General features: G+C 38.3%; 1 protein-coding gene across 1 annotated transcript; it reads left to right on the top strand.

Annotated features, from left to right (window-relative positions):
• The first annotated feature begins 204 nt into the window (after window positions 1-204).
• On the top strand, window positions 205-16,870 carry ptcd3 (pentatricopeptide repeat domain 3). The gene is made up of 23 exons (XM_022217671.2): window positions 205-298; window positions 743-795; window positions 1,775-1,814; window positions 1,971-2,016; window positions 2,118-2,186; window positions 2,989-3,093; window positions 3,218-3,341; window positions 3,502-3,605; window positions 4,970-5,128; window positions 5,261-5,321; window positions 5,941-6,023; window positions 6,327-6,471; window positions 7,828-7,878; window positions 7,974-8,063; window positions 8,186-8,214; window positions 8,428-8,534; window positions 8,720-8,798; window positions 11,802-11,892; window positions 12,024-12,109; window positions 12,218-12,360; window positions 13,035-13,076; window positions 14,430-14,588; window positions 16,699-16,870. Exons 1-23 carry the CDS (start codon window positions 210-212, stop codon window positions 16,745-16,747), a joined length of 2,004 nt encoding a protein of 667 aa, XP_022073363.2. The 5' UTR covers window positions 205-209; the 3' UTR covers window positions 16,748-16,870.
• Window positions 16,871-21,818: the final 4,948 nt, after the last annotated feature.

Genomic DNA, 21,818 nt, shown 5'->3' with positions numbered 1-21,818 from the left:
CACGAGTACAGATAACAAGATTTATCTGGAAATATTTTTAATATCTTCATTTAAATGTACCATATTTAATCGAAAATACTCTAAATGGCTCTACAACAATGTATAAAATGTAAGTTATTCATAAATAAAGAAATTATTGCATTTATTTTATCTCCCCCTTTTCCTAGCCGACATGGTTTCTCCCTCCCAGAAGCCTTAGTTGTACCAACATGGCGGCCCCCGGTAGGCACGTAGGGCATTACATCCAGAGAAACGGACGATTTCTGCTTTGTAACATTGACCAGGTGCTGGGTCATAGGTGAGGGCAGTTGATAAATGTTTGTTTCAATCTAAAATATTTTTAATTTGTCTTTAGAATTGCGTTATTTGTTGCTTTAGTTGCATTAAATGAGCGTGGCAGCTACAGCTAGCATCACCTGGTAGGAGGTCATGTCTTCTTGTCGGTTAGTTTCATCACCGTACTGGGTCAAATCAGGGAAAAACTTGTATTCTTTCAGGAGGCGTGGAATGCAGACTCTTCTTTAACCTGAACATTTGTGCTTTTTGGGGGGTTGAAGATGAGATTTTACCAGAAAGACAAGTTTTCTTTCAATTTTTCTGCTGTACAGAGCTGTGCAGGCGTATTGATGGTGTCAAGAATAACGCTAGAAGTATTTTTCCTTCTTCCTGACTGAAACCCTAATTTTTTTAATATACTTTTGATCTATGGATGCACTGGATATGTGTTTCTTTTTCCCCCCAGGAGTTTTGGTTGCACTACAGCTGTGCGACAACAAGCTGCAGAAGCTAATAAAGGTAAACTTTAACATTTGTAGCAACATCAACAACCATAATAAAAAAATAATACATTTATTTGTTTGTGCATTTCAAAGCACTCAAAGGCACTTCATTAAACATCAGGAATAATAGGACAATTACTAAGCAGCAAAAGTATGTTTAGAGTCGATATTACGTAAGTGGATCACAACTGACTCCTAAAAGTTTTGCTAAGAAATGCATATCTTGGTGCAGGTAAAGGTTCTAGCGGTGGACTTTTGTATGATTTAGAGCCAATGGAGAAGCTTATTAGAAATACCAGCGTGAATGGGATTGCAGTAATGAGTGAGAAACGTGACTGACATGCAAATAACAGCTTCAGTGCTGTGCCAAGAGAGGGAAAGGAGAATTCAGCAAACATTTCAAAGATGAAAACAGGCACGAAGGGAGATGCTATCAATGTGGTGGCTGAAGAAAAGTAAATTGTCCAGTATGTTGCAAAGACTTTTGATTTGGGAAAGTGCAGACCTGACAGTCATCAATGAATATATTCAATTGATGAGTTTTGAAAAATGTGACAACTTTTAATTCAACTGAGTTTGAAAAAGTTGTCTGACACCCAGATGTTGATTCCTGGAAGACAGTCAGTGAGAGCAGCGGGGATAACAGAGGTTAAGGACAGACATCATCACTGTGAGAAACTAATGCTGGGAAATTTATGTAAAACCTGTGTTTAGTAAACCTAACTTTTAAATGAAGTATTTCAGGAAAACACATTCCTCCTAACATTGAGTAGCTGTTGCCACTTATGTTAGCAATTTTTCATGCTGAAATTAAGAACACAAAATATGAAAAATACACAAGAATGCCAACTTTGTGCTGCTTCAAACAGCTCGATTTAGTGATGAAGGAAAAACTATTTAACAGCAGATGTTCAGTACATCGATGACAAGAAGGTATGCATTTTGTCATTTATCTGTAGCATTAAAATCTCACCTTTTTATTGATTGTGTTGCAGAATCAGCAGAGTCTATTGTCATCCCCAGGAAGAAAACATGGTATGTGTTGACCTGACTTTCATATTAAGTGTCACAAGAAAGAGGCAGCCTCAGATTAAGAGAAACCTCTTTATCCAGTCTGCTCATGTTCAGGTCTAGTTAGCAAGTATCCTTGTCTTTTGTGACATTGTGTGAATGTTTTTTTTCGCTACACAGGAGCAAAGAAGCAGTGCTGGAGGCGCTGGCTTCAACTGTTGGCAGGGTAAGAGCTCACTCACTTCTTCATATTTCCTGTCTCTGTGTTTTTGAGAGGCAGTCTATTTGCTTATCTACTCACTTACTGTTGTTTCTTTTTCCCTCCAGGATTCTACAGCATATTCCTACCAGTTCCAGGATGATCCGTACCTCTCTCCCAGGACTGCTGTTGAATTTGTAAGTTTAAAAAAAACACAGACTTATACTAACATTCCGAGCTGTTTTAGTGTTTTTTTTATGCCTCTGTGCCAGCAGTATCTCTTTACACACAAGCGCTCCCTTGGTCCTAACAATCACCTGAATAAAATCTGGGAATTGAACTTTAGAATTCATAACTCCACTCATACTCTTGGTTTCATTCACCTCCTCACTTCCAAAGTTCGTACCACTCTCGGTCGATCCTCATTTCAGGTTTCTGCTGCTAATGACTGGAACTCTCTGCAAAAGTCCCTAAAACTCTCCTCATACAAATCACTAGTCATTTAGAAAATCAGCAAGACAAACACTTCAGGACCACTGCACCTGTTTTTAGCCTTTCTATTTTTAAAGTATTTGTGTATTTTGTTTTTGTAATCCTGTCTGATTTGCTGTATACGTTATCTGTTTTTGTTGTTCATCTTGTTGTATGCCGCCTCTTGACCAGGTAAAATGAACACTAGTTCTCAACTAACTTACCTGGTAGAATAAAGGTTAAATACATAAATAAAAACTGCAAACTTTGTGATCTGAGCCGCAGCTGCTCTTGTCTGTGCCACATTTATGCGTCTGCATTTAATTCATTATTTTTTTATTGAGAAAAAGTCAGCAACAATGCAACACAACGTGACAATGAACAGACATTACTCTGAATGAGTGGTAGATCACTGTTGTGTTTCACAATTAAAATGCAGAGCACTATTGCTGGTTTATTTCTGTAAAATCAGTGCAATCTTTCACTGTTCGTTTTATCTGAGCTCTCTCTCCTTTTTTATTTCTGCAGAAGTTGTACTCTCTCTCTCAGGAGTCTGGCAGATCTGCAGCCAAATACTTTGTCAACAGCAACCCCAAGTTCTTCACCAAAGACTTTGCAGAACCACATATACCAGTAAGAAACACATGTGTGAATACGTAGAGCAGCCACAGATGTTTGCAGTCAGAGGGACAGATGTTGGAACACTAGCAACACAGCAGCGGTATGGTTTGGTTCACTTTGTGGTGTGTTTCTGTAGTGTCTGATGCCAGAGACGGTGTCACTGTGTCTGGAGGAGGTGAGTGAGGAGGCGCTGAAGGAACGAATCAACCTGAGGAAAGTCACAGCCGCTGTTGACATGTACGACCAACTAGTGCAAGCTGGTGAGAACACACACACACACACACACACACACACACACACACACACACACACACACACACACACACACACACACACACACACACACACACTGTTTCTCGTATTAATTTACTATAATCCAGCTACATTAATTGTGTTTGTGTCTCATTTCTATTCTTCCAGGCACAGCGGTTTCTTTGGAAACAACCCACGGCCTCCTGGACCTGATCTCTCTCTACTGTGACAGAGACCCTGTTGAGGATGAGGGACCACAGACGGAGGACACAGTGAGTCATCCCCGATCCAAAACTAACTTAGATGTTGAGTGACAAGAAAAGAGTGTCACAGTAAAGTCAAAGCTGCTGCAGAAAATAATAGAACAAATGGACATGTTAACAGAACAGTATAAAAGAAACCGTGTATGTGTCTTCTATAACTCTTAGTTTATACATACAGCTGTGCCCATAGTTATTTAATAGCCTTATAGCCATTTTCACTTCAACTAGGTGCTTTGAAAGCCGTCCACAAGCTGCTGGATGTGTCTTTGACCAATTATTATGACAGAATTGGTGCAGTTCAACTAAATTTGTTTCAATTTTCACAATCTTGTTTCCTCAGCACAGTCGACAGGTTTTTGATGTGATTTAGGTCAGTTCTTTGGGGAGACAAGTCTAAAACCTTAATTATAGCCTGATTTAGCCATTTCTTCACTATTTTTGTTGTGTTTTTGAGGTCATTGTCTTGGTGAAGCACCCAAATGCATTAAAGAGCCAATGTTCTCGCTGATAATTTTAGGTTTTTCTGAAGAATGTGGAGCGAGTGCTTCTCCTTCAGTATTACATTTACTTTGTGTAAAGCATTAGTTCCACTGACAGCAGAACAGTCTCAGAGCATGATACTGCCACCACCATGCTTGTGTGTTGTTGGAATAAAGGTAACGTACTCTACCAGTCAAAAGTTTGGACACGCCTTCTAATTCAATGGTTTTTATGTATTTGTTTTATTTTCTACATTGTAGATTAGTACTGAAGATTAACACTTTTTGTTTACAACATAATTCCGTGTTCTTTTATAGTTTTTATGTCTTCAGTTATTGATCTACAATGTAGAAAATAAAACCATTGAATGAGAAGGTGTGTCCAAACTTTGGGCTGATGGTGTATTTCTGGTCATTGTGGCCAAATAACTCATTCTTTGTTCCATCAAACCACAGAAAGCCGCTTTGTTTGTCCGTGTGATCAGCAGCAAACTTCGTCAAACCTTTTAGATGCAGCTTCTAGAGAAAGAGCTTCTTTTTTCCATGTAAAACACATTTGCTCAGTATATTTCTTTACAGATTCCGTCTTGTTTTCTCTTTTTGATCTGTAAAGCACTTTGGTATTTAAATAAAATTTACCTGATTTGACCATGGGCAGTGACTCTTGTGTTCCAGCAGCTTCTAATTCATTGCAGAGCTACTCTTTAGTCATTCTGGGCTGACTCTTGATTGTTTTTCGTGATGAAGACGCCTGTGTTTCAATGATTCCATCATAGAAATTTGAGAGCTTTAATAGTCATTAGAAACCCAAGGCTGCCATGATACACATCCAGCTGTATGTAAACTTTTGTTCACAACTGTAGGCTTAGTTTGTGTGTCTTTTGCGTTCCACAGGAGTCGAAAGATCCAAAGAAAAAGAAAGGGAATTACCGCCGAGCATCAGACTTCCTGAAGTTTTCCTGGAAAGAAAATAACAACGCAGAGAGAATCTTCAACCTTCTGCCAGAGAGAGACACGAGGTGTTACTCTGCTCTGATCAGAGGGATGGTGAAGGTAAGGACAGGTTTTTTTTACTGCTGCCAAGAAGATGCACCAAAGCCAGAGGGTGCACTCATGTCTGAGGTTCATAGGAACATTAAAAAGTTATATTTGGTGTAATCTAAATGAAGTTTTGTGTCTCCACAGCATGGAGCGTATGCAAAGGCGTTCAGCATGTACACGGATATGCTCAACAACAGACTGACAGGTGAGTTTCAAGAGGGAACAGGACAAGAAATGAGCTCCATATTTGTAGTATATCGCTGTTATTGTAGAGGTGCACATGCACCTTCATTGAGCATCACTTCCCTTAACCACATCTAGTGTCTTTTTCCACTTGTATCTGATACATTTAGAGGTCATACTAGGAGTAGAAATTGTACTTTGAAGTGATGACTTACTTTGATGTGCAATATTTTAATAATTTATTTAGAAATATTGTTTTTAAGAGCTCCAGTTAATAAACTCTTTATTATACAAGTCAGCTGAGTCGGAAAATCTGAAGTGATCAAAATTTAGTTTAAATTTCACTGATTAAAAACGCTGCATTAACACAAGACATTTTATACAGTATGTCATGTTTTTATTCACAGCTTTAGACATTCATTCATGTTTAATTAAAATGTTTGTGTATTCATTTTGACCTCTGAACTACCACCAGACGACACCAAAGAGAGTCATTTTGTGTGGATTTAAATTTGTCCTTCCCATGAAAACTCAAGACTTGACTTACTATCACTAACAAATGGACTGAGCGTTGTTGTCAGTCTCTGTTAATCCCTGTTTCTTTAAAGTTAATGTCTAATCGCTCCACCTTCTGTCTCCAGCTGACGTCCACATCTTCAACGCTCTGATCTCAGCAGCTCCAGAAGTCAGAGAAAAATATAACGAGAAGTGGGAGCTGATCACTGTAAGAGCGTTTACATGAATTTACTCAGTGTGACATTGCCAGACTTTCTTATAAAAAAGACCTTTAAATGTTCTTTTAAAATGTTATTCATGTGTTTTTACATCACATGTTAATAGTGTTGAATATTAAATATATCAGGCCTGATGCATTTGTTAAAGAACTGAACTGAGAAATGCTTGGACATTGTCTGGAGTGTGTGTGGTAAACGATTGTATTTTAAGGAAGAATAATAATAATAGCATTGCACCTAATTTTACCATCAGTGTTTGTGTTACTCAGTCATGTTTCCTTATTTGTCTGCAGGAGCTCTTGAAACAGATGAACGAACAGAAAATCCGCCCCAATCTTCTGACCTTCAACTATGTGCTCAAAGCTTTGAGACGCTGCGGCTTTTTGGCCAAAACACAATCTCTGCACACTCTGAGTGAGATGAAGGCGCTGGGGATAGGTGACGATACGACCACACGCACTGCTGACAACAACAACCGTGTTTTTAACTCAGTCTGTTTCTAATGGAACATTTCTATCAATTTCATACCTGTATTCCTTTTTCTACTTGCATTATGAATAATTACTACATTTTAAAACTCTGTGTGTAGATTTTTCTGCAAATATGAGAATCAGAATCAGAATCACTTTATTCATCTCCGAAGGGAAATTCAGTTGTCAGGGTTCTTATGTGTTTAATCTGTGCGGTACCAATATTTCTTTCATCAATATTTCTACTTAAGGAATAATCTGTGCGTTACAGCGGTCCCTTCACCTATCGTGGGCTCACTGTATCGTGGATTTTTAAATTGCATTTGCTGTCACGGATTTTTCGCTATAATGTGGCATTTTGCGGTATGTAGATATTTTAATATATTTATTATTGTGGTGAGCTGCTTTGAAGACTGGAGTAAGGATATCTGCCTTTTATGCACTCCACATCTGGCAGATGCTTTTATTTTGACAAACACCAAGAAGGATGTGAAAGAAAATGTGGCAGGAAGTCATCAAACACACTTCACAATCCTGACAACATGACACTTAACCAAACTAACTCGGCTGACTACACCACAAAAACACAATAAAACACAAACATTCATAACACTGGAGTGCTAACATAAACCACAATAATGACATTTAAACCCCCTAACACCCCAAACTCCCATGGTGCATTGCAGCGACCGGCTGTGCCATCGCTACATTATTTTAATCTTTTTTTTTTTTGCAAAATAAGCATTTTTTTTGCCCAAAAAATGAAAACAGCATAAAAAATATATGAACAGTAATAATACAAACATATTAAAAGAACATTTGATGTAAATAAAGTGCATAGCGTGCAGCGCTGGGCTGTGATTGGCTCAGCGATCATAGCATCAGCCTCCTCTGTCTCCTGTCTGTAGCAGCATTCAGCATCTCTCCTTGTTCATTTCACATAGATGTCTAATCACTGCACATAGTGTTGCTCTGTGGTGTGTGGGGAGGATTTATAAAGCCTTAAAACATGTATGTAAATAATAAAATAAATATGGTTGCTACTTCGTGGATTTTCGTCTATCACAGGAGATCTGAAATGTAACGCCCATGATAGATGAGGGATCACTGTATCCACATATGCTAGAATCATATCAGTACTAATGTATGTTTTCTGTTTATTTTTATTTTCTACTGGTCTTCCCTTCACATTTGCCCTATCCTACTATGCTGCTGTGATGCTGCATTATTTCCCCACTGCTCTATTAATTAATCCTTATCTCATATTTTTTGCAGTCATGCATTTCATTGACTGTTTTTCTAACAGTTTTGTGTCCGTTCTCAGCTCCCACCTTGGCCTCTTACGACCACGTCTTGGCAGTCTTTCACCGATCGGGTAGGCTTCCAGTTTTGTGTAAACATTCACAGTCCATGCATCGGTTTCGTTTGCTTCTTCCGTGTGCTAAATTCAGGGTGATGTTTTCTCTCCAGGCTCCTCTGGTCCCAACGGCGTCGACATTTTGCAAGAAGTGGTGGCTGAGCTGGCAGAAACCAATTTCACCTGCCAGGACCCTCATGATGGTAATGTTGTTTCAGCTAGCAATACAGATATGGAACATATGTATTTAAAGTACGTGAAATATTCAGAGAAAGCAGAGGAGTTAAAATATTCTAATATTGACTTTCTGTCTCTTTCTCTCCAGTCATGTTCTTCGCCAATGCAATAAGAGTAGTAAGTCTTTTTTTTAACTTGTGTTGAACAAATATTTGTCACTAATGAGTTTCCGTACAGTGTAGATTCATTTTAGAGCTAAAAAAAAAGTCTGAAGTGCAGAGTTTGGTGTTTGAGGCCATTAAAGCATCTATTTTACTGCATTAATACTTTCCTCTCTTGTTGTCCAGTGACCAACATGACCTGTTTCTCTCCACCTGTTTTTGTCTTCAGTGTTTGGATAATAAAGATCTAGAGCTCGCCTATAAAGTCCACAGTCTGATAGAATTTGGGGAGAACTACAGGCTGCTGGGAGACCCCTTCCATCAGAGTGTCTACTAGTAAGTAAGAAAGAAACCTCACACAAGTCGTCGTAAAAAAGGACCTCTAATACCGCAGCTACCTTAAACCTTAAAGCGTAGTGTTTGTATCTGATTCTGTTTCCGTATGTACAGGAAATTAAGTTACTGTTACTGCAATATTTTCAAAAGTCGCACAGAATTTTTCCTTCCTCTCTTTTCTCCAGTGGTCGCTTCTTCAACCTGTTGTGCATGATGGAGCACGTGGATGTGGTGCTGAAGTGGTACAAACGCATCATTCCCTCGGTCAGTACGTCTGTGCAATAGTTACAATAACAATCAGACCTTATTTTATTGTTCAGTTAAAGCTTTTCATCGCTGAGAGTCACATCAAACTCGGTCAGAGGTGTTTTCTTCGTACACATTTTGATTTTAGTGGATTTTCAGAACGAAGGGACGTCCAAGAGGGAGTCAGCTGTGGAAATGAAGACACAAGCCGAACCCCTCCGGGTCACCCAGTCAGCCCTAACTATATTAAGATTTGTCAAAAAGGAATGTTTTAAGCCTGGTCTTAAAAATAGAGAGGGTATCTGCCTCCCGAACCCAAAGTGGGAGCAGGTTCCACTGGAGAGGCGCCTGATAACTGAAGGCTCTGCCTCCCATTCTACTTTTAGAAATTCTAGGAACAACAAGTAAGCCTGCAGTTTGAGAGCGAAGAGTTCTACTAGGATAATATGGTACTATCAGATCTTTAAGATATGATGGAGATTGGTTATTAAGAGCTTTATATGTCAGAAGAAGGATTTTAACAGGAAGCCAGTGAAGAGAAGCAAGTATAAAGGAAATATGATCTCTTTTGCTAACTCCTGTCAGTACTCTCGCAGCAGCGTTTTGGATCAACTGTAGATGTTTGAGAGAGCTATTTGGACAACCCGATAATAAGGAATTGCAATAGTCAAGCCTGGACATAACAAAAGCATGAACTAATTTTTCTGCATCACTCTGAGACAGAATGTTCCTGATTTTTACAATATTACGCAGGTGAAAAAAGGAAGTCCTACAGACTTGCTTTATGTGTGAGTTAAAGGACATGTCCTGGTCAAAAATAACTAAAATGTTATAAATGTTATCATAAAATGGTCAGAAAGAAGAGGGTTCTGGGGAAATACTGTTAACTCTTCAATTTCTATGCCGTAAGTCAGGACAAGGTCAAGAGTGTGATTAAAACTATGAGTTGGTTTATTTACATGTTGAGAAAACCCAATTGAGTCTAATAATGAATTAAAAGCTGTTGTAAGGCTGTCGCTGTCTATGTCAGCATGAATGTTAAAGTCACCCACAATAATAACTTTGTCTGAACTGAGCACTAATTCAGATAAAAAGTCTGAGAATTGAGATAAACACAACAACATCTGTCAGAAAAAATGCTTATAAGCAAACTTGTAATTTAAAGCCTAATTACAAATCAGGTATTTACAGTTGTGTTTGTCTTCACCGCAGCAGAACATACAGCATGCCCCTAAACGCTTAATCAGTTACATTTTTATGATTTGTAGTTATCAAGACAAAGACTGTTAATGATATAACACTGATCTCATCAACTTTATCACAGTTCATTTTATCTGGAAGTTTATTCGACACGCTGCAAAAACTCAAAATCTTAAAGGCATTAGAGGAGATTTAATTTCCTACGACTTTGAACGTAGCATACGCATGCACACATACAGCCTCTCCCTCACCCCCCTCTAACCTCCCCCCTCTTAACATTTACGAAGAAACGCCCCCCTCCAGAAACTTGTGTAGGACTCTTGAAGTTGCCTACAGCCGCAGTATAATACAATAATACATTTTACCTGTCCAGAAGGAATTTAGTAACCAAGGCATCTGTCTTTAGGTCCATTCGTTGCTTGAGCTGACGCCATCGCCCAAATGACTCGCCAATAATCACTTTTGTTTTTGCATTCTCGCGATCCAGTTGTCTTTTATTTTCTCTGACCTCAAAAAATGACTTTCTTTTACGGCTGGGTCCCCCTGGATCTTTATCTGCCATTATGTAAAAAAAGATGAGCAAAACAAGTCGCCAGCTAACTACGAAGCTATACCAAAGCAACACATACAGAAAACACGTAAGTCCAAGGCGTACGTAATCTACGTAACTAGGCCTGAGCCGGAAGATTTTTGATTGACAGGAAAGGGAGCAAACCAAACGCCTCGGTCCGAGCGCGTTGATTGGCTGATGTTTTTCAGGTCCTGCCATGTCCACAGTTATTTTTTTTATTTATTTTTTTAGAAACCATACATACAAGTCCACTAAAGGTCAGTATATTCATTTTATGTGAACAAGACAAATTAAACAAAAAAAAACATCCTCCATAATGCCTTTAACAAGTCTGTCTTATTTTTAGTCAAAATGTCTCATCCCACTTGATTTAAGAGAAATTCTCTTAACAAATGACATTTCAGTAACATGGAGGGACTTTTTTTTAAGACAATGAATCTTAAATATCTTAAGTCAAACAATCGTGAAATTATCTTATTTTAACCCTCATGTCGTCCTGCAGGTCAAATTGACCCGTTTTAAAGTTTAAAAATGTGGCGAAAAAAAGTATATTTTCACAGTGAAACTTCCACGTTTTCCAAATTTTGGGGGAAATTGTTGAACATTTTTTGGTGGAAAAAAATCAACCAAAATCCAGCAAATTTTGCTGAGTAAAGAAAATATATTACTGATATGTATGTAATCACTTTAGATATTTTTAGGATTTTTTTGAAAGATTTTTATTCATTTATTGAAAATATTTACAATTTTCATTTTTAAAATTTTTTTTTTAATTTTTACTTCTTGCCAAATTTGGGGATTTTTTTAAAATGAAACTTTCAAGGGAAACTGTTACGAAATTTTCTTCCTGAAGATTTTGCAGATTTTTATAAATTTGGGGAATTTTTTGGTGATTTTTTTTTTGGGGGGGGTTCAGACAAGGAAACAATATTTTTTGGTGCCGTAAACGAGAACAACAGGAGGGTTAAAGACACTTAAGCTTGACAATCCTGGTAAAATACAGCTTAAAATAAGTTTTCCCAGCTAATTTTATGATCTCAATATTCTAAATATCATATCTTATTTCAAGAAATCTTAAGCCATTTTTCACTTGTTCTACTGGCAGATTTTTTCACTTTTTTCAAGGTAAAAGTTCCTTGAAATGAGTTTGTTTTCTTGCTTTGAGAGGAATATTTTTTTCCAGTGTGATACATAAGACAACAATGCTTACTCTTGTTTCTGTAACTTTTAATTGTATTCTGTGTTTCTAGCTGTACTACCCGAACCCTCAGGGCATGAAGGACCTGCTGCAGGCTCTGGACACCGACAGCCGCCTTGACCTGCTGCCTTCTATATGGAAAGGTGAGTTCAGAGATCACTCCATGCCAGTCTGGATGCAGATGGTTGTTATTCGGTGAAGTTCTCCTGCTCCTTCACCTCCTCAGAATGTCCGATCAACAACCTTCCCCACTCATGTGTTGTGTTGTTTTCAGATATCAAGTCTTTTGGTCACGATAACAAGCCTGATGTGGTGGAGGATCTGCTCAGTCTGATGACCAGAGACAACCACAGTCCTGAGGTCAGTAAGGCTGTGAAATACTGACTCAGCTTTCCACTATTTGGAGTTTGTAAAGTACAGAAGCTGTCTTTTTCATGCTTATTAACATGCATCTGTGTGCGTCTGCAGGTTCAGGAGTCTTTTGCAGCATGTGCTCTGGATATAAAAAGTGCGTTTGATTTGAATTTGACGTCCAGACTGGAGTGGACCAACTCGTCCCTCTCACACGTCACCATGCTGCTGCTGCGAGCCAACCAAACCAAAAGCGCTTGGTGAGAGCTTTACTAGCAGAACTTACTATGCTCTGACTCAACCAATATGGGTTTTTCAGGGCTGACGCTGATTACTGCCGATCAAGAAAGACCGATAAACAATGTTTTGAGCCAATACGCATTAAATGTTACACATTTACAGCACGTGATAACAGGGAACTGACTTAGCTTAGAAAAGGATTTCTATGACTGAATTTGTTTGTTCTTAGTTGGTCCCTTCTCTCCAACAGCTGTGTCTGCTGTTCTTTTCTTAATCTCCAACTGTTCTATAGCTTTAAATGCCCCTTAAAGTCCACATCTTAAAGCTTTTTTAATTATTGTTTTCCAGACTCTGACTCTGGGTGAGATATGGCTGCCTTCTAACTTAACCGCTAGTCATTAGCGTAGCCTTAGCCGCTGTGAAAGAAGCTAATTTCCTGATTTGTGGCTTGAGTCTCTGCTAGAGAGACTACAGACAGAGATAGGGAGCTGCATCAGACCCAAAGTAGCTCATTAATTTATCAATAGTTGGTTAATGAAAATATCAATACAGATAATCAGAGAAATGCCACATATCAGCCCTGATAATCATCCAGTCAATAAATCAGTCTGTCCTTAATTCTGTTGCTATTAAGCTGCTTTTTTAGCTGCAGAACTGTCTGACTTCATCTCCTCTCTGTCCGATTCCTCTACAGGGAGATGCTGCCGCTCTTTAAATCCAACAACAGAGTTCCTTCGTAAGTACAACCATCCAGAGTGAGCTCCAAGCTGCTTAAAGCTACTGGTTACTTACTTTAATAGTCATGAAATTATGAGGCAAAGTATCTCTTTGTATTGCGTCTAATTGTCTGGAAACCTTCCCAGAAGTCCTGTTCTCTTTTGGAGCTCTGCCTCCATTGTAGCACGGTCTTAGCTGGTAAACATCTCTCTGCATGGTGGCCCACCGTCTCCGTTTGTCTCTGTTTGTCTCTGGTGTTCAGCTAATTAGCTGTCAGAGGGAGAATGACTCCACTGTTGACATGACTTCCATGTCTTCAACAACACACCTGGCCATCAGTGTGTTTAGTTCTGCCTGACTTACAGACTGTGTAGAGGAACTGTTTAATGGAGCGTCTCCTCAGGCAGCAGCACCGAGCTCTGTTGTGATTCTCTTTGTAGAAGCACCTTCTTTACCAAAGAATAGAATTCATGTTCTTTCATAAGGATGAAGTTGCAGCTTTTCCACCTGCACATAGACTAGAACTCATCAGTGTAGTTTTAACCTCAGTCTCAAAGAGGAAAATATGATGTCCAGTGACATAATGACAGTAAGCTCACAAATTTCAGCAATTTTAGGTGCATTATTGAACTTTCAAAGCTAAATGGTTGCATTGCATATTGCCACACAGCGTTGCACAGTATTTAAAGAGCCCATATTATGAACATTTACAGGTTTCCATTTTTTTTTAAGTCTAATAGAGCATGTTGACATGCTGTAATGTTCCAATCACACAATACTGTTCACATACTGTACATTTCAGCTGCTCATCTGCTCTCCGTCTGTTTGAAATGATTGGTTTTAGCTCCTACCTCTTTAAAGCTCCCCTCCTAGAAATCACATCTTGCTCTGTTTGGTTAACTGGGCCTTTGATAGCACAGTATAGAGCTGGCTTTGTGGATGTAGCTCTAGCAGGAGTAGCTCTTTTGAGGATATAATGGAATACTGACAGAAAGCTGCTCATTCTTTGTTTGAGAGCCAAACAATCTGTAAGTATCAGAAGAAAATCCTGGATGTCCAATGACAGGTTTCAGGCTGTGTTTGCTGTGGACTTTGCATACTGTTCACATGCACAAAAACATCTTTATGACACACTAAAGAGAAAAGTGAAACCTAAAAGGCAAAATATGGGCTCCTTAAATGACTACTGAGCTCACATGGAACCAGAAATGCTGGTGTTTAGTTCACTGAGGAAATCTCACCTGGATACATGTGTTAACATCAAACTTTATGTTCATGCAGCATCATAATAATTTGTTCCTCACAGTAATTCTGGACCTGAACGGTCACTGTGGCGGCTGAGCTGTTTGCTGTTTCTGCTGTTCTTCTGCAGTGATGACCTGATGAACTCCTTCCTGTCGCTGTGTCACACCGACGGCACGTCACAGAAAGCAGTGGAGCTGGTCCAGATGTCTGCAGCTTTCTGTCTCCCAACAACACCACAGCTGGCAAAGAGAGCGCTGGCCGAGTTTGATCTCACCGAGGAGCAACGGTGAGGAGCGTAGACGAGTATTACGGTGTGACAGACGGAAATATCGCATGTTTGTCTGTCTGGGATAGTCAGTAAGAATAAGTATCTATTCAATCATCAACAGATGTCAGGAGGCAGATTTAATCCCATTCTATACAACAGCTGATGTGACTTAAAAAGGAGATTTCTAAACCTGTAAAGCAGTTATAGGCTGAAAGATTGGGACAGTTTTTATTACAGTGTACATACAAGTATCACTGCAAACGGCAACTATGTTCACTGTGGATTCGATTGACGATAACTGTGATATTTCAAAAAATGAAGTATTAATATCATGCCAATAATCCAGCACCAGTAACTTCTCACACAGGAGCCTCCACATTTCTATTTGGCGTGTAATTCATTTACCAGAAAAAAGAAAACACGCAATGAACAACATTACAGGTGAATTTGACAGATTTTTCTTTTCAAGTTTTAGAATCAGAACCATCTTTATGCAAACAAATACAAAGACTATGACCTCTATTTAACTCTCTAAGTACTGATAATAAATAATATAGCAAACCTGCATTTAGACAAGAGCAACAGATTACAGAGGAAAATTAATAGAACAGATGTATACTTTATTGATCCGAATAGGAAATGAATTTTTCACAGCAGCTTGTTAACGTTAACAACCGAGACAACAGAACTGTTGGGAGTAAACAGTAACCAGCTGGCTCTGTTGTTCCACAGGTAGAGCTCCACTGAGCAACAGTCTTTTCCATCCATTCTCGCTTCTCACACCTTCGCCAACAATTGTTAAAAACGTTTGGCATCAAGAAAAAAAACACACCAAACTGTAAAACACAGGACTAAAAAGCGGCCGCATCACCGGCACCTTCTTGTTTTCTGTCGAACCCGAAATGAAGCCCCAACTCAATTTTAAAATGAGTGTGAAACAGCTACGTTTAGTTATAGATTATGTTTGAAAGACCGTGTTTAAAGTGAACCAGAAGTTAGTGCAAATGTAGTCATTTGACAGTAAGTACAAAGTTATTAGAGCAGTATTTGTGGGATTTATCATGAAGTCTGTTGGTCACGATAATCTTAAAGTGAAAATCTGACATCTTGTTTGTCCTACTGTGGATTAACCCTCTGAACTCCAAGCAGTTTCTGGGTTCAGCAGAGAACTTCAAACATGTGTTCTGTGCAGCATATCAGAGCTGTAACATCATGAAGTATAAAAACAGATGAAAGCTGAATTCTTTGAAAAATACAAATCTTTTTTTTTCCAAGTTGTTTTATCAGTACTGGGGAAAAGGTGACTCTCCATACTGTAGAAATGTAACCAACATGTTTAGTTTCTTTTCATGCTTATCTGCTTTGTGTAAACACGGCCTGCAGTTCAGCCGAACATCCCAGAATTTATGTCATGAGTCACTATAGGCATCATGGTCGTGCTTTGGAGCGCTGAAAGTTTAGTTTTTTACAGGATTGGTTCAGTTCAAATGGTTTGTTGTTAGTGAACTTTTAAATGAGACATGAGGAATAAAGAAATTTTGATGAAATATTATGATTTTAAGGTAAAATTTGGTTGAGTTTTGAATCGCAGATTACAGACCAGTAGTTTATTTGTTTAGTTTAATTCTGCTTAGTTGAGCTTTGTTTAGCTTATTTTAATCGAATGTTCGCATTAGCAGCTTGAGCCCTTATTTACTTCGAGGAGTCAGGCTGAAACTGAACAGACGCATGTTTTGTACTAGACAGAACTGCATTTTTCGCCCCATTGGACTGATTCATTCCTTCAGTTTGAGTTTTGGCTCAGTGTCCAACCATCCCATCATTCATCAAATCCAATGTGAGGCAGGTGTGTGAGACCAATCCGTAGTATTTGTTTCAGCCCACGGGGACGAAATGATAAGAAGCAGATTGAAGAACAGTCAAGGTTTTTGTGTTTAAGCTAGAAGTGATGTTTTTAAATCCATAGCGGTTTTCTGCAGGGCGATTTCATTTAGAAGCTCTAGAGAAGTCCTGGTTCTTCCATTAAAGCTCAGTTTGATGTGATGATGTTTTAGCAGCTTTTCCTGCCTCCCAGTCTCCTTTATTCTTCATGTTCACTCTCAGTATTTTGTCTTTTCGTCCCCTCCAGAGCCATTTTATCTGAACTGGAGGCTGCAGGAGGAGAACCGTCTGACTGAGGGAGAAAATGCTCTTAAAATAAATAGAATACCATCGATATGTAAATCATATCACTTCATACGGAGAGTATTTATCTGTACTTTACTTCTATGTGGAATAAAATATATGTGGTATAAACACAATCTAAATCTCCTGTGAAGTCTGTTTGCTATGTCCACTAGAGGTCGACGTTTCTCAGGATTTATCCAGCAGCTCACACCAGCATGGTTCACTTTTTGTAGGTATATGTAGGTAGGTTCCTATAAAAATCCACTTCATGCTGAATGCAGTCGACTTTAGAAATATTACAGGATCCCTTAAAAACCCTCCTCTGAATAATATTTAATGAACAGTGCATTAGCATTAGCTTTATGTCATTGGGGGGGGGAAACACAGATGCAGCTTTCTGTCTGTGATAACTGACCAACTTCCTCCAGTTACTGATAAGCTGCTTCCTCACAGTGCTGCAGTGTGTTTTAGGAGTGCCGTGGTGCCTCCTTCAGCTGTTTTTTTATAGAAACCTTAAACATATAAAGGTAACGGTGTGTCTGCAGATGTCGGAATGCACTGTGTGTGTATTTCCAAAAGTGCAGATTTTATTGGCTGCATGTCCGGACAAGACAGATATCTGAGGTGTGTGTGACATGTTTAACATCATTAAAGGAAAAAAAACATCTTGGCAGCCTTTTAACCCTCCTGTTGTCTTCATTTACGGGCACCAAAAAAATTGTTTCTTTGTCTAAAAGAAATCCAAAAATTCAGACAAAAAAAATCCCAAAATTTCAGAAAATGCCAATAATTCCTAAAATGTTTCCCTTGAAAGTTTTATTTTTCAAAAAAAATCCCCCAAATTTGACAAGAAAATTCTTGTAAATATCTTTGAAACAAATTTGTGAAAATCTTCCAAAAAAATCTTAAAAATACCTAAAATCATTACATATATATATATATATATATATATATATATATATTTATATAGGTAAAACTTCTAATACTTCCTTTAACAGCATTCACAAAAAAATCAACCAAAATCCAGCGAAATTCGCTGGATTTTGGTTGATTTTTTTTGTGAATGCTCTTAAAGAAACTTTTTTTCCCACTAAAAAAATGTTCAAAAATTTTCCCAGAAATGTCGCAAATGTGGACAATAGAAGTTTCACTGCGAAATTTTTTATTTTTTTTTTCTACATTTTCAAACTTTAAAATGGGTCAATCTGACCCACAGGACAACACGAGGGTTAAAGCTGAACCGCCTGAAAGAATAAAAATTAAGCCTCGTCGGTGTTATTTCCAGTCTTTGTTGTCGTGTCTGTACGTGTGTGATGCTGGGTAAAAGCGTGGGTGGGTGTGTGCGAACCTGCACAGGTAGTGAAAATGTTTTTCCTCCTTCGACCAATCATACGCCGAGCTGGCAGCACGACCAAATAAGGACAAGTGGGCTAAAGTGAGTGGAAGAAGGGGGGCCTTTTAAGACGGGTGTGGTCCCAGACAGAGTGTATTGTTCTCCAGAGGACCTGCACACACTCGCTGGTAAACACTCAACACGGCAGCACAGGTGGCCGTTTTCCTCTCTGGACTTGGTTGTGACCACAGGAGAACACCTCAGCTCAATCATCAATTTGAAATACATTTGAACGCTTCTTATGTTCTGTGTAATTCGAAGGATTGAGTCACAGTTTTGCCTCAGTGTGAAACTCTAACTGTAGTAACAGAATTCCCCTCATTGGACAACCTCAAAGAGCTGCAGTATAATGGGAGAGGTGTGAAGTTACCCAACTACAATGAAGAGTTTGATTCGCCTGGATAATGTGTCACAAAAATAGTTTCTGTTGAGCTGCAGGCTTGCAAAAAAAAGAAAGAAAGAAACAACAGTGGAAGTGGTCGGTCAAAGGCATTCCTTTCTCCCACTCCTGTACTGACTAAGCTCACTGTACTGCAGAGGTCAGAGGTCAAACCTGTCCACAAACACAGGATGTGATGGAACATCCTCTGATGCTTTTAATACCTCCATATAATAAGCCCGGTGTGCTTTAGTGCAATAAAGGGAATGTTTTCTTCTCGTGAAAGGAGAGGAAAGGATAAACAAGTGAAAGTGAGAGGAGGGAAGAAGAGGAAGGAGGTGTTAATGTGAAATTCAGGCAGGGTAATGCCATGAATTCAGATGGAGCATGCTGAGAAAATAAGTTTGACAACCTAAAGTGGCAAAACGTCTCTACCTCCAGTCAGACTGACAGCTAATAAGTGCAGTCAGTGCTGCCAATCCCACACAGTGGAAAGAGAAAAACAAGAAGATTCCAAAGACTCCGAGTCATTCTGTCTTGAGGTTTGGACTCTTCTTAATCTTTATTACCGCAGTGTGTTGCATTCCAATTCACAGAAACAGAGCTGGTTTGTAAAACTGTAAAACGCTGAGAAGCATGAAACCTACAACTCACTGAAGGATCATTTGGAACGACAAGTAAAGCACTGCGATTTCACCAACCGTGACGCCATTTTGCTGTCAGTTTGTTTGAGCTTTGTTGTCAGCAGTTTTTAGCCAAGAAGTATTTCCAAATGTAAGCTCACTGACCAAGCATGGTAGAGATTTTAAATTCACCCATGCTGGCATCCTAAATTGCAGCTTTGGTCTGCAGAAGAGAAAATATCTAATTTTCTCAAACTTAGCTGGACAAAGCTGGAATCTTCACCACTGACAAAGCAAAATATGAATGAAATGGACACTTATTGTCCTGTTACTGGGTAATAATGATACTTTGTTAATGACTGCAACCATGAAATGTTCTGAGCAGGACACTTCAAAGTGGAAAAATAACTTTTACTACTCTATCTTTGCCATTTCTGTCTTTCCATGGCTTCTTATTTATGCCTTGACATGCATTGAGCTGCTGTCCCTCCACATTTTAGCGTTGGGGTTTGTATTAGTCTGGATGTTTTTATGCTGCTGTCACATGTAAGTACAACATATCAAGTACATATATGTAAAGAATTAAGCCCATAATTAGTCATAGCCATGCCATTTAAAAAAAAAAAAACTATAGTGAATTTTATCAATGCATCTACTAACTGAAAACTACAAACAAATGATTAAAGACAGTCAGGCATTATGTACAAAATTATCTATATTTGTTGATATTTGTTTGATTTGTTGAAATTGTACACTGTTCCGATAGTAATTCGTATTATCTTTATGCAGAACGACTGTAAATTACAAGAACTGTGACAAATACTTAAGAAAGTTATAAATAATGCTGGATATGGCATTTTTATTAGTCATGTAAATAATAAAAAAAAATAGTTTAAGCCATCGTTGTCTTCTTATCAGTTCTTTAGTGTTTATACCGTCCTGTGTCTTACTTTGTTCTCCACCAGTTTGTTGTGTTGTATATTCTGTCTGCAGTCGCTTTATTCCCTGTCAGTCGTCTGACCTGTTACTGCCCTCCTCTTCATTTGTCTGAATCTTCCCCTGGGAGAATCGTCTGCCTCGTCTGAAAACATTTGCACTTTATAGGCACTTAACATGTTTATGTTGTGAAAAAACACTATTTGAGCTGATGTAAATACAGTAAAACAATGTAATTTTATGTTTACGTTATATAAGAATTAATTACAACTACTGAAAGTACAGAGTACTGATTTAGACAGAATTTGCACTGTTTTTTGTTTGGTTTTTTTTTGTCAATATTCTGTGATTTTACTAAAGATTATCTCTAATTTGACAAAACAGCAAAAATCCTTTGAAAAACTGGAAAACAGTTTTTTCAAAAGGGCAATTTTTTAGCCCTTAATATATGAAATTCATCAAAAAAAATCTATAAAATAGTGATAATTGAAGTTAATATGAGTTGGTAAAACAGTGTAATACTGTGGTCATGCACTGTACAAAAAGGAATTATTGTTATTAAAAAATATTACATTTTGATGTTGACGTGATGTACATTATGCTGTTTTTAAAATAACTGTAAATTATCGTTTTGTCTGAGATTTGACTAAAGATAATCTGTATTTGACAAAACAGGGACAAAATAATAAGATTAAATATCTGTAGAATAGTTATATTTTTGCTGATTTAAATAGAGTAAAAATAATATGGACATGGGGCACCTGTATAGCTCAATGGGTTAAGCAGGCGAACCATGTATAGGGGCTGGTCTCCAATGCAGCGGCCCAGGTTCCATTCCTGCTCGCGGCCCTTTGCTGCATGTCTTCCCCCAACTCTTCTACCCATTTCCTGTCTATCTCTATCTCTCCTGTCAAATAAAGCCAAGAAAAGGCCAAAAAAATAAAAATAATATGGACATTATTTACAGTTTGCTTTTGATGTTTGACATTTAAATTAATATTTTTTTCCCTGTGATTTACTTCATATTATTTCCAATTTAACAAAGCAGTAAACTGTTTAAAATTGCACTTTAATGCTGTTAAAAATCTTTCTTTTTGTACATGATAGTGAATTGATTCAGGTTTTAATAATGTCAGTAATGTTAATAATCTAAATGAATACATTTTAGAACCCTTGTATTGTGATGCTGCAACAGTTACTTCATTGTTCATTTGTGTGGAGTCAATCTGTCTCATTTTATTTAAATTAAAGTGTGACTGCCACATGACCTGTGTTATTTAAGGCAGTGTAATTCATTAACTCGTGTTAACGAGTTTAAACAAAGCCACTAACAAACATACATTCATGTGCAGTCGTATAAAATATTTAAATAGAAGACTCAGCTTGCACACAGTAGGAGCTTGTGTTGTCTGTGTTAACGTTTGGTTTGTGAGTCATAGAAAACATGTGTTTAAAGCATTTGCAGCATCCTGCCAGAGCTACACAATAGTCACTCTTTCAGTCAGTCTGTCTGTCTGAGTCTCCCGTCTGTCCAAACCTCTTTCTATCGACTCATTGAGTAGTTTTCACACCCATTACTGAGGGTCACACAATAGTGACAGTTTATTTGGCTTGCTGGCAGACTATCAGTGTTATCACATGAGCCAGTAAAATCCAAGGTCCTTCTGCAGCTGAGGAAACACAAAACATCATCTGTGGTTTTATTTCAGCTCAACATTTGACTTTGTTATACAAAGCAGCCAGTTGTATGC

Source organism: Acanthochromis polyacanthus, chromosome 10 (genome assembly GCF_021347895.1).
Source record: "Acanthochromis polyacanthus isolate Apoly-LR-REF ecotype Palm Island chromosome 10, KAUST_Apoly_ChrSc, whole genome shotgun sequence".
In the NCBI taxonomy this organism is placed as follows: domain Eukaryota; kingdom Metazoa; phylum Chordata; class Actinopteri; family Pomacentridae; genus Acanthochromis; species Acanthochromis polyacanthus.
Note: the sequence above shows the minus strand (reverse complement) of the source record. Positions and strands in the feature narration are given on the sequence as shown.

Excerpts from the sequence above, each read along its gene's own strand:
- ptcd3 (XM_022217671.2), top strand. The coding sequence starts at position 210 with ATGGCGGCCCCCGGTAGGCACGTAGGGCATTACATCCAGAGAAACGGA. Across the intron at positions 5,129-5,260 it reads TGATCAGAGGGATGGTGAAG|CATGGAGCGTATGCAAAGGC; the intron begins GTAAGGACAGGT and ends GTGTCTCCACAG. Across the intron at positions 8,535-8,719 it reads TTCCATCAGAGTGTCTACTA|TGGTCGCTTCTTCAACCTGT; the intron begins GTAAGTAAGAAA and ends TCTTTTCTCCAG.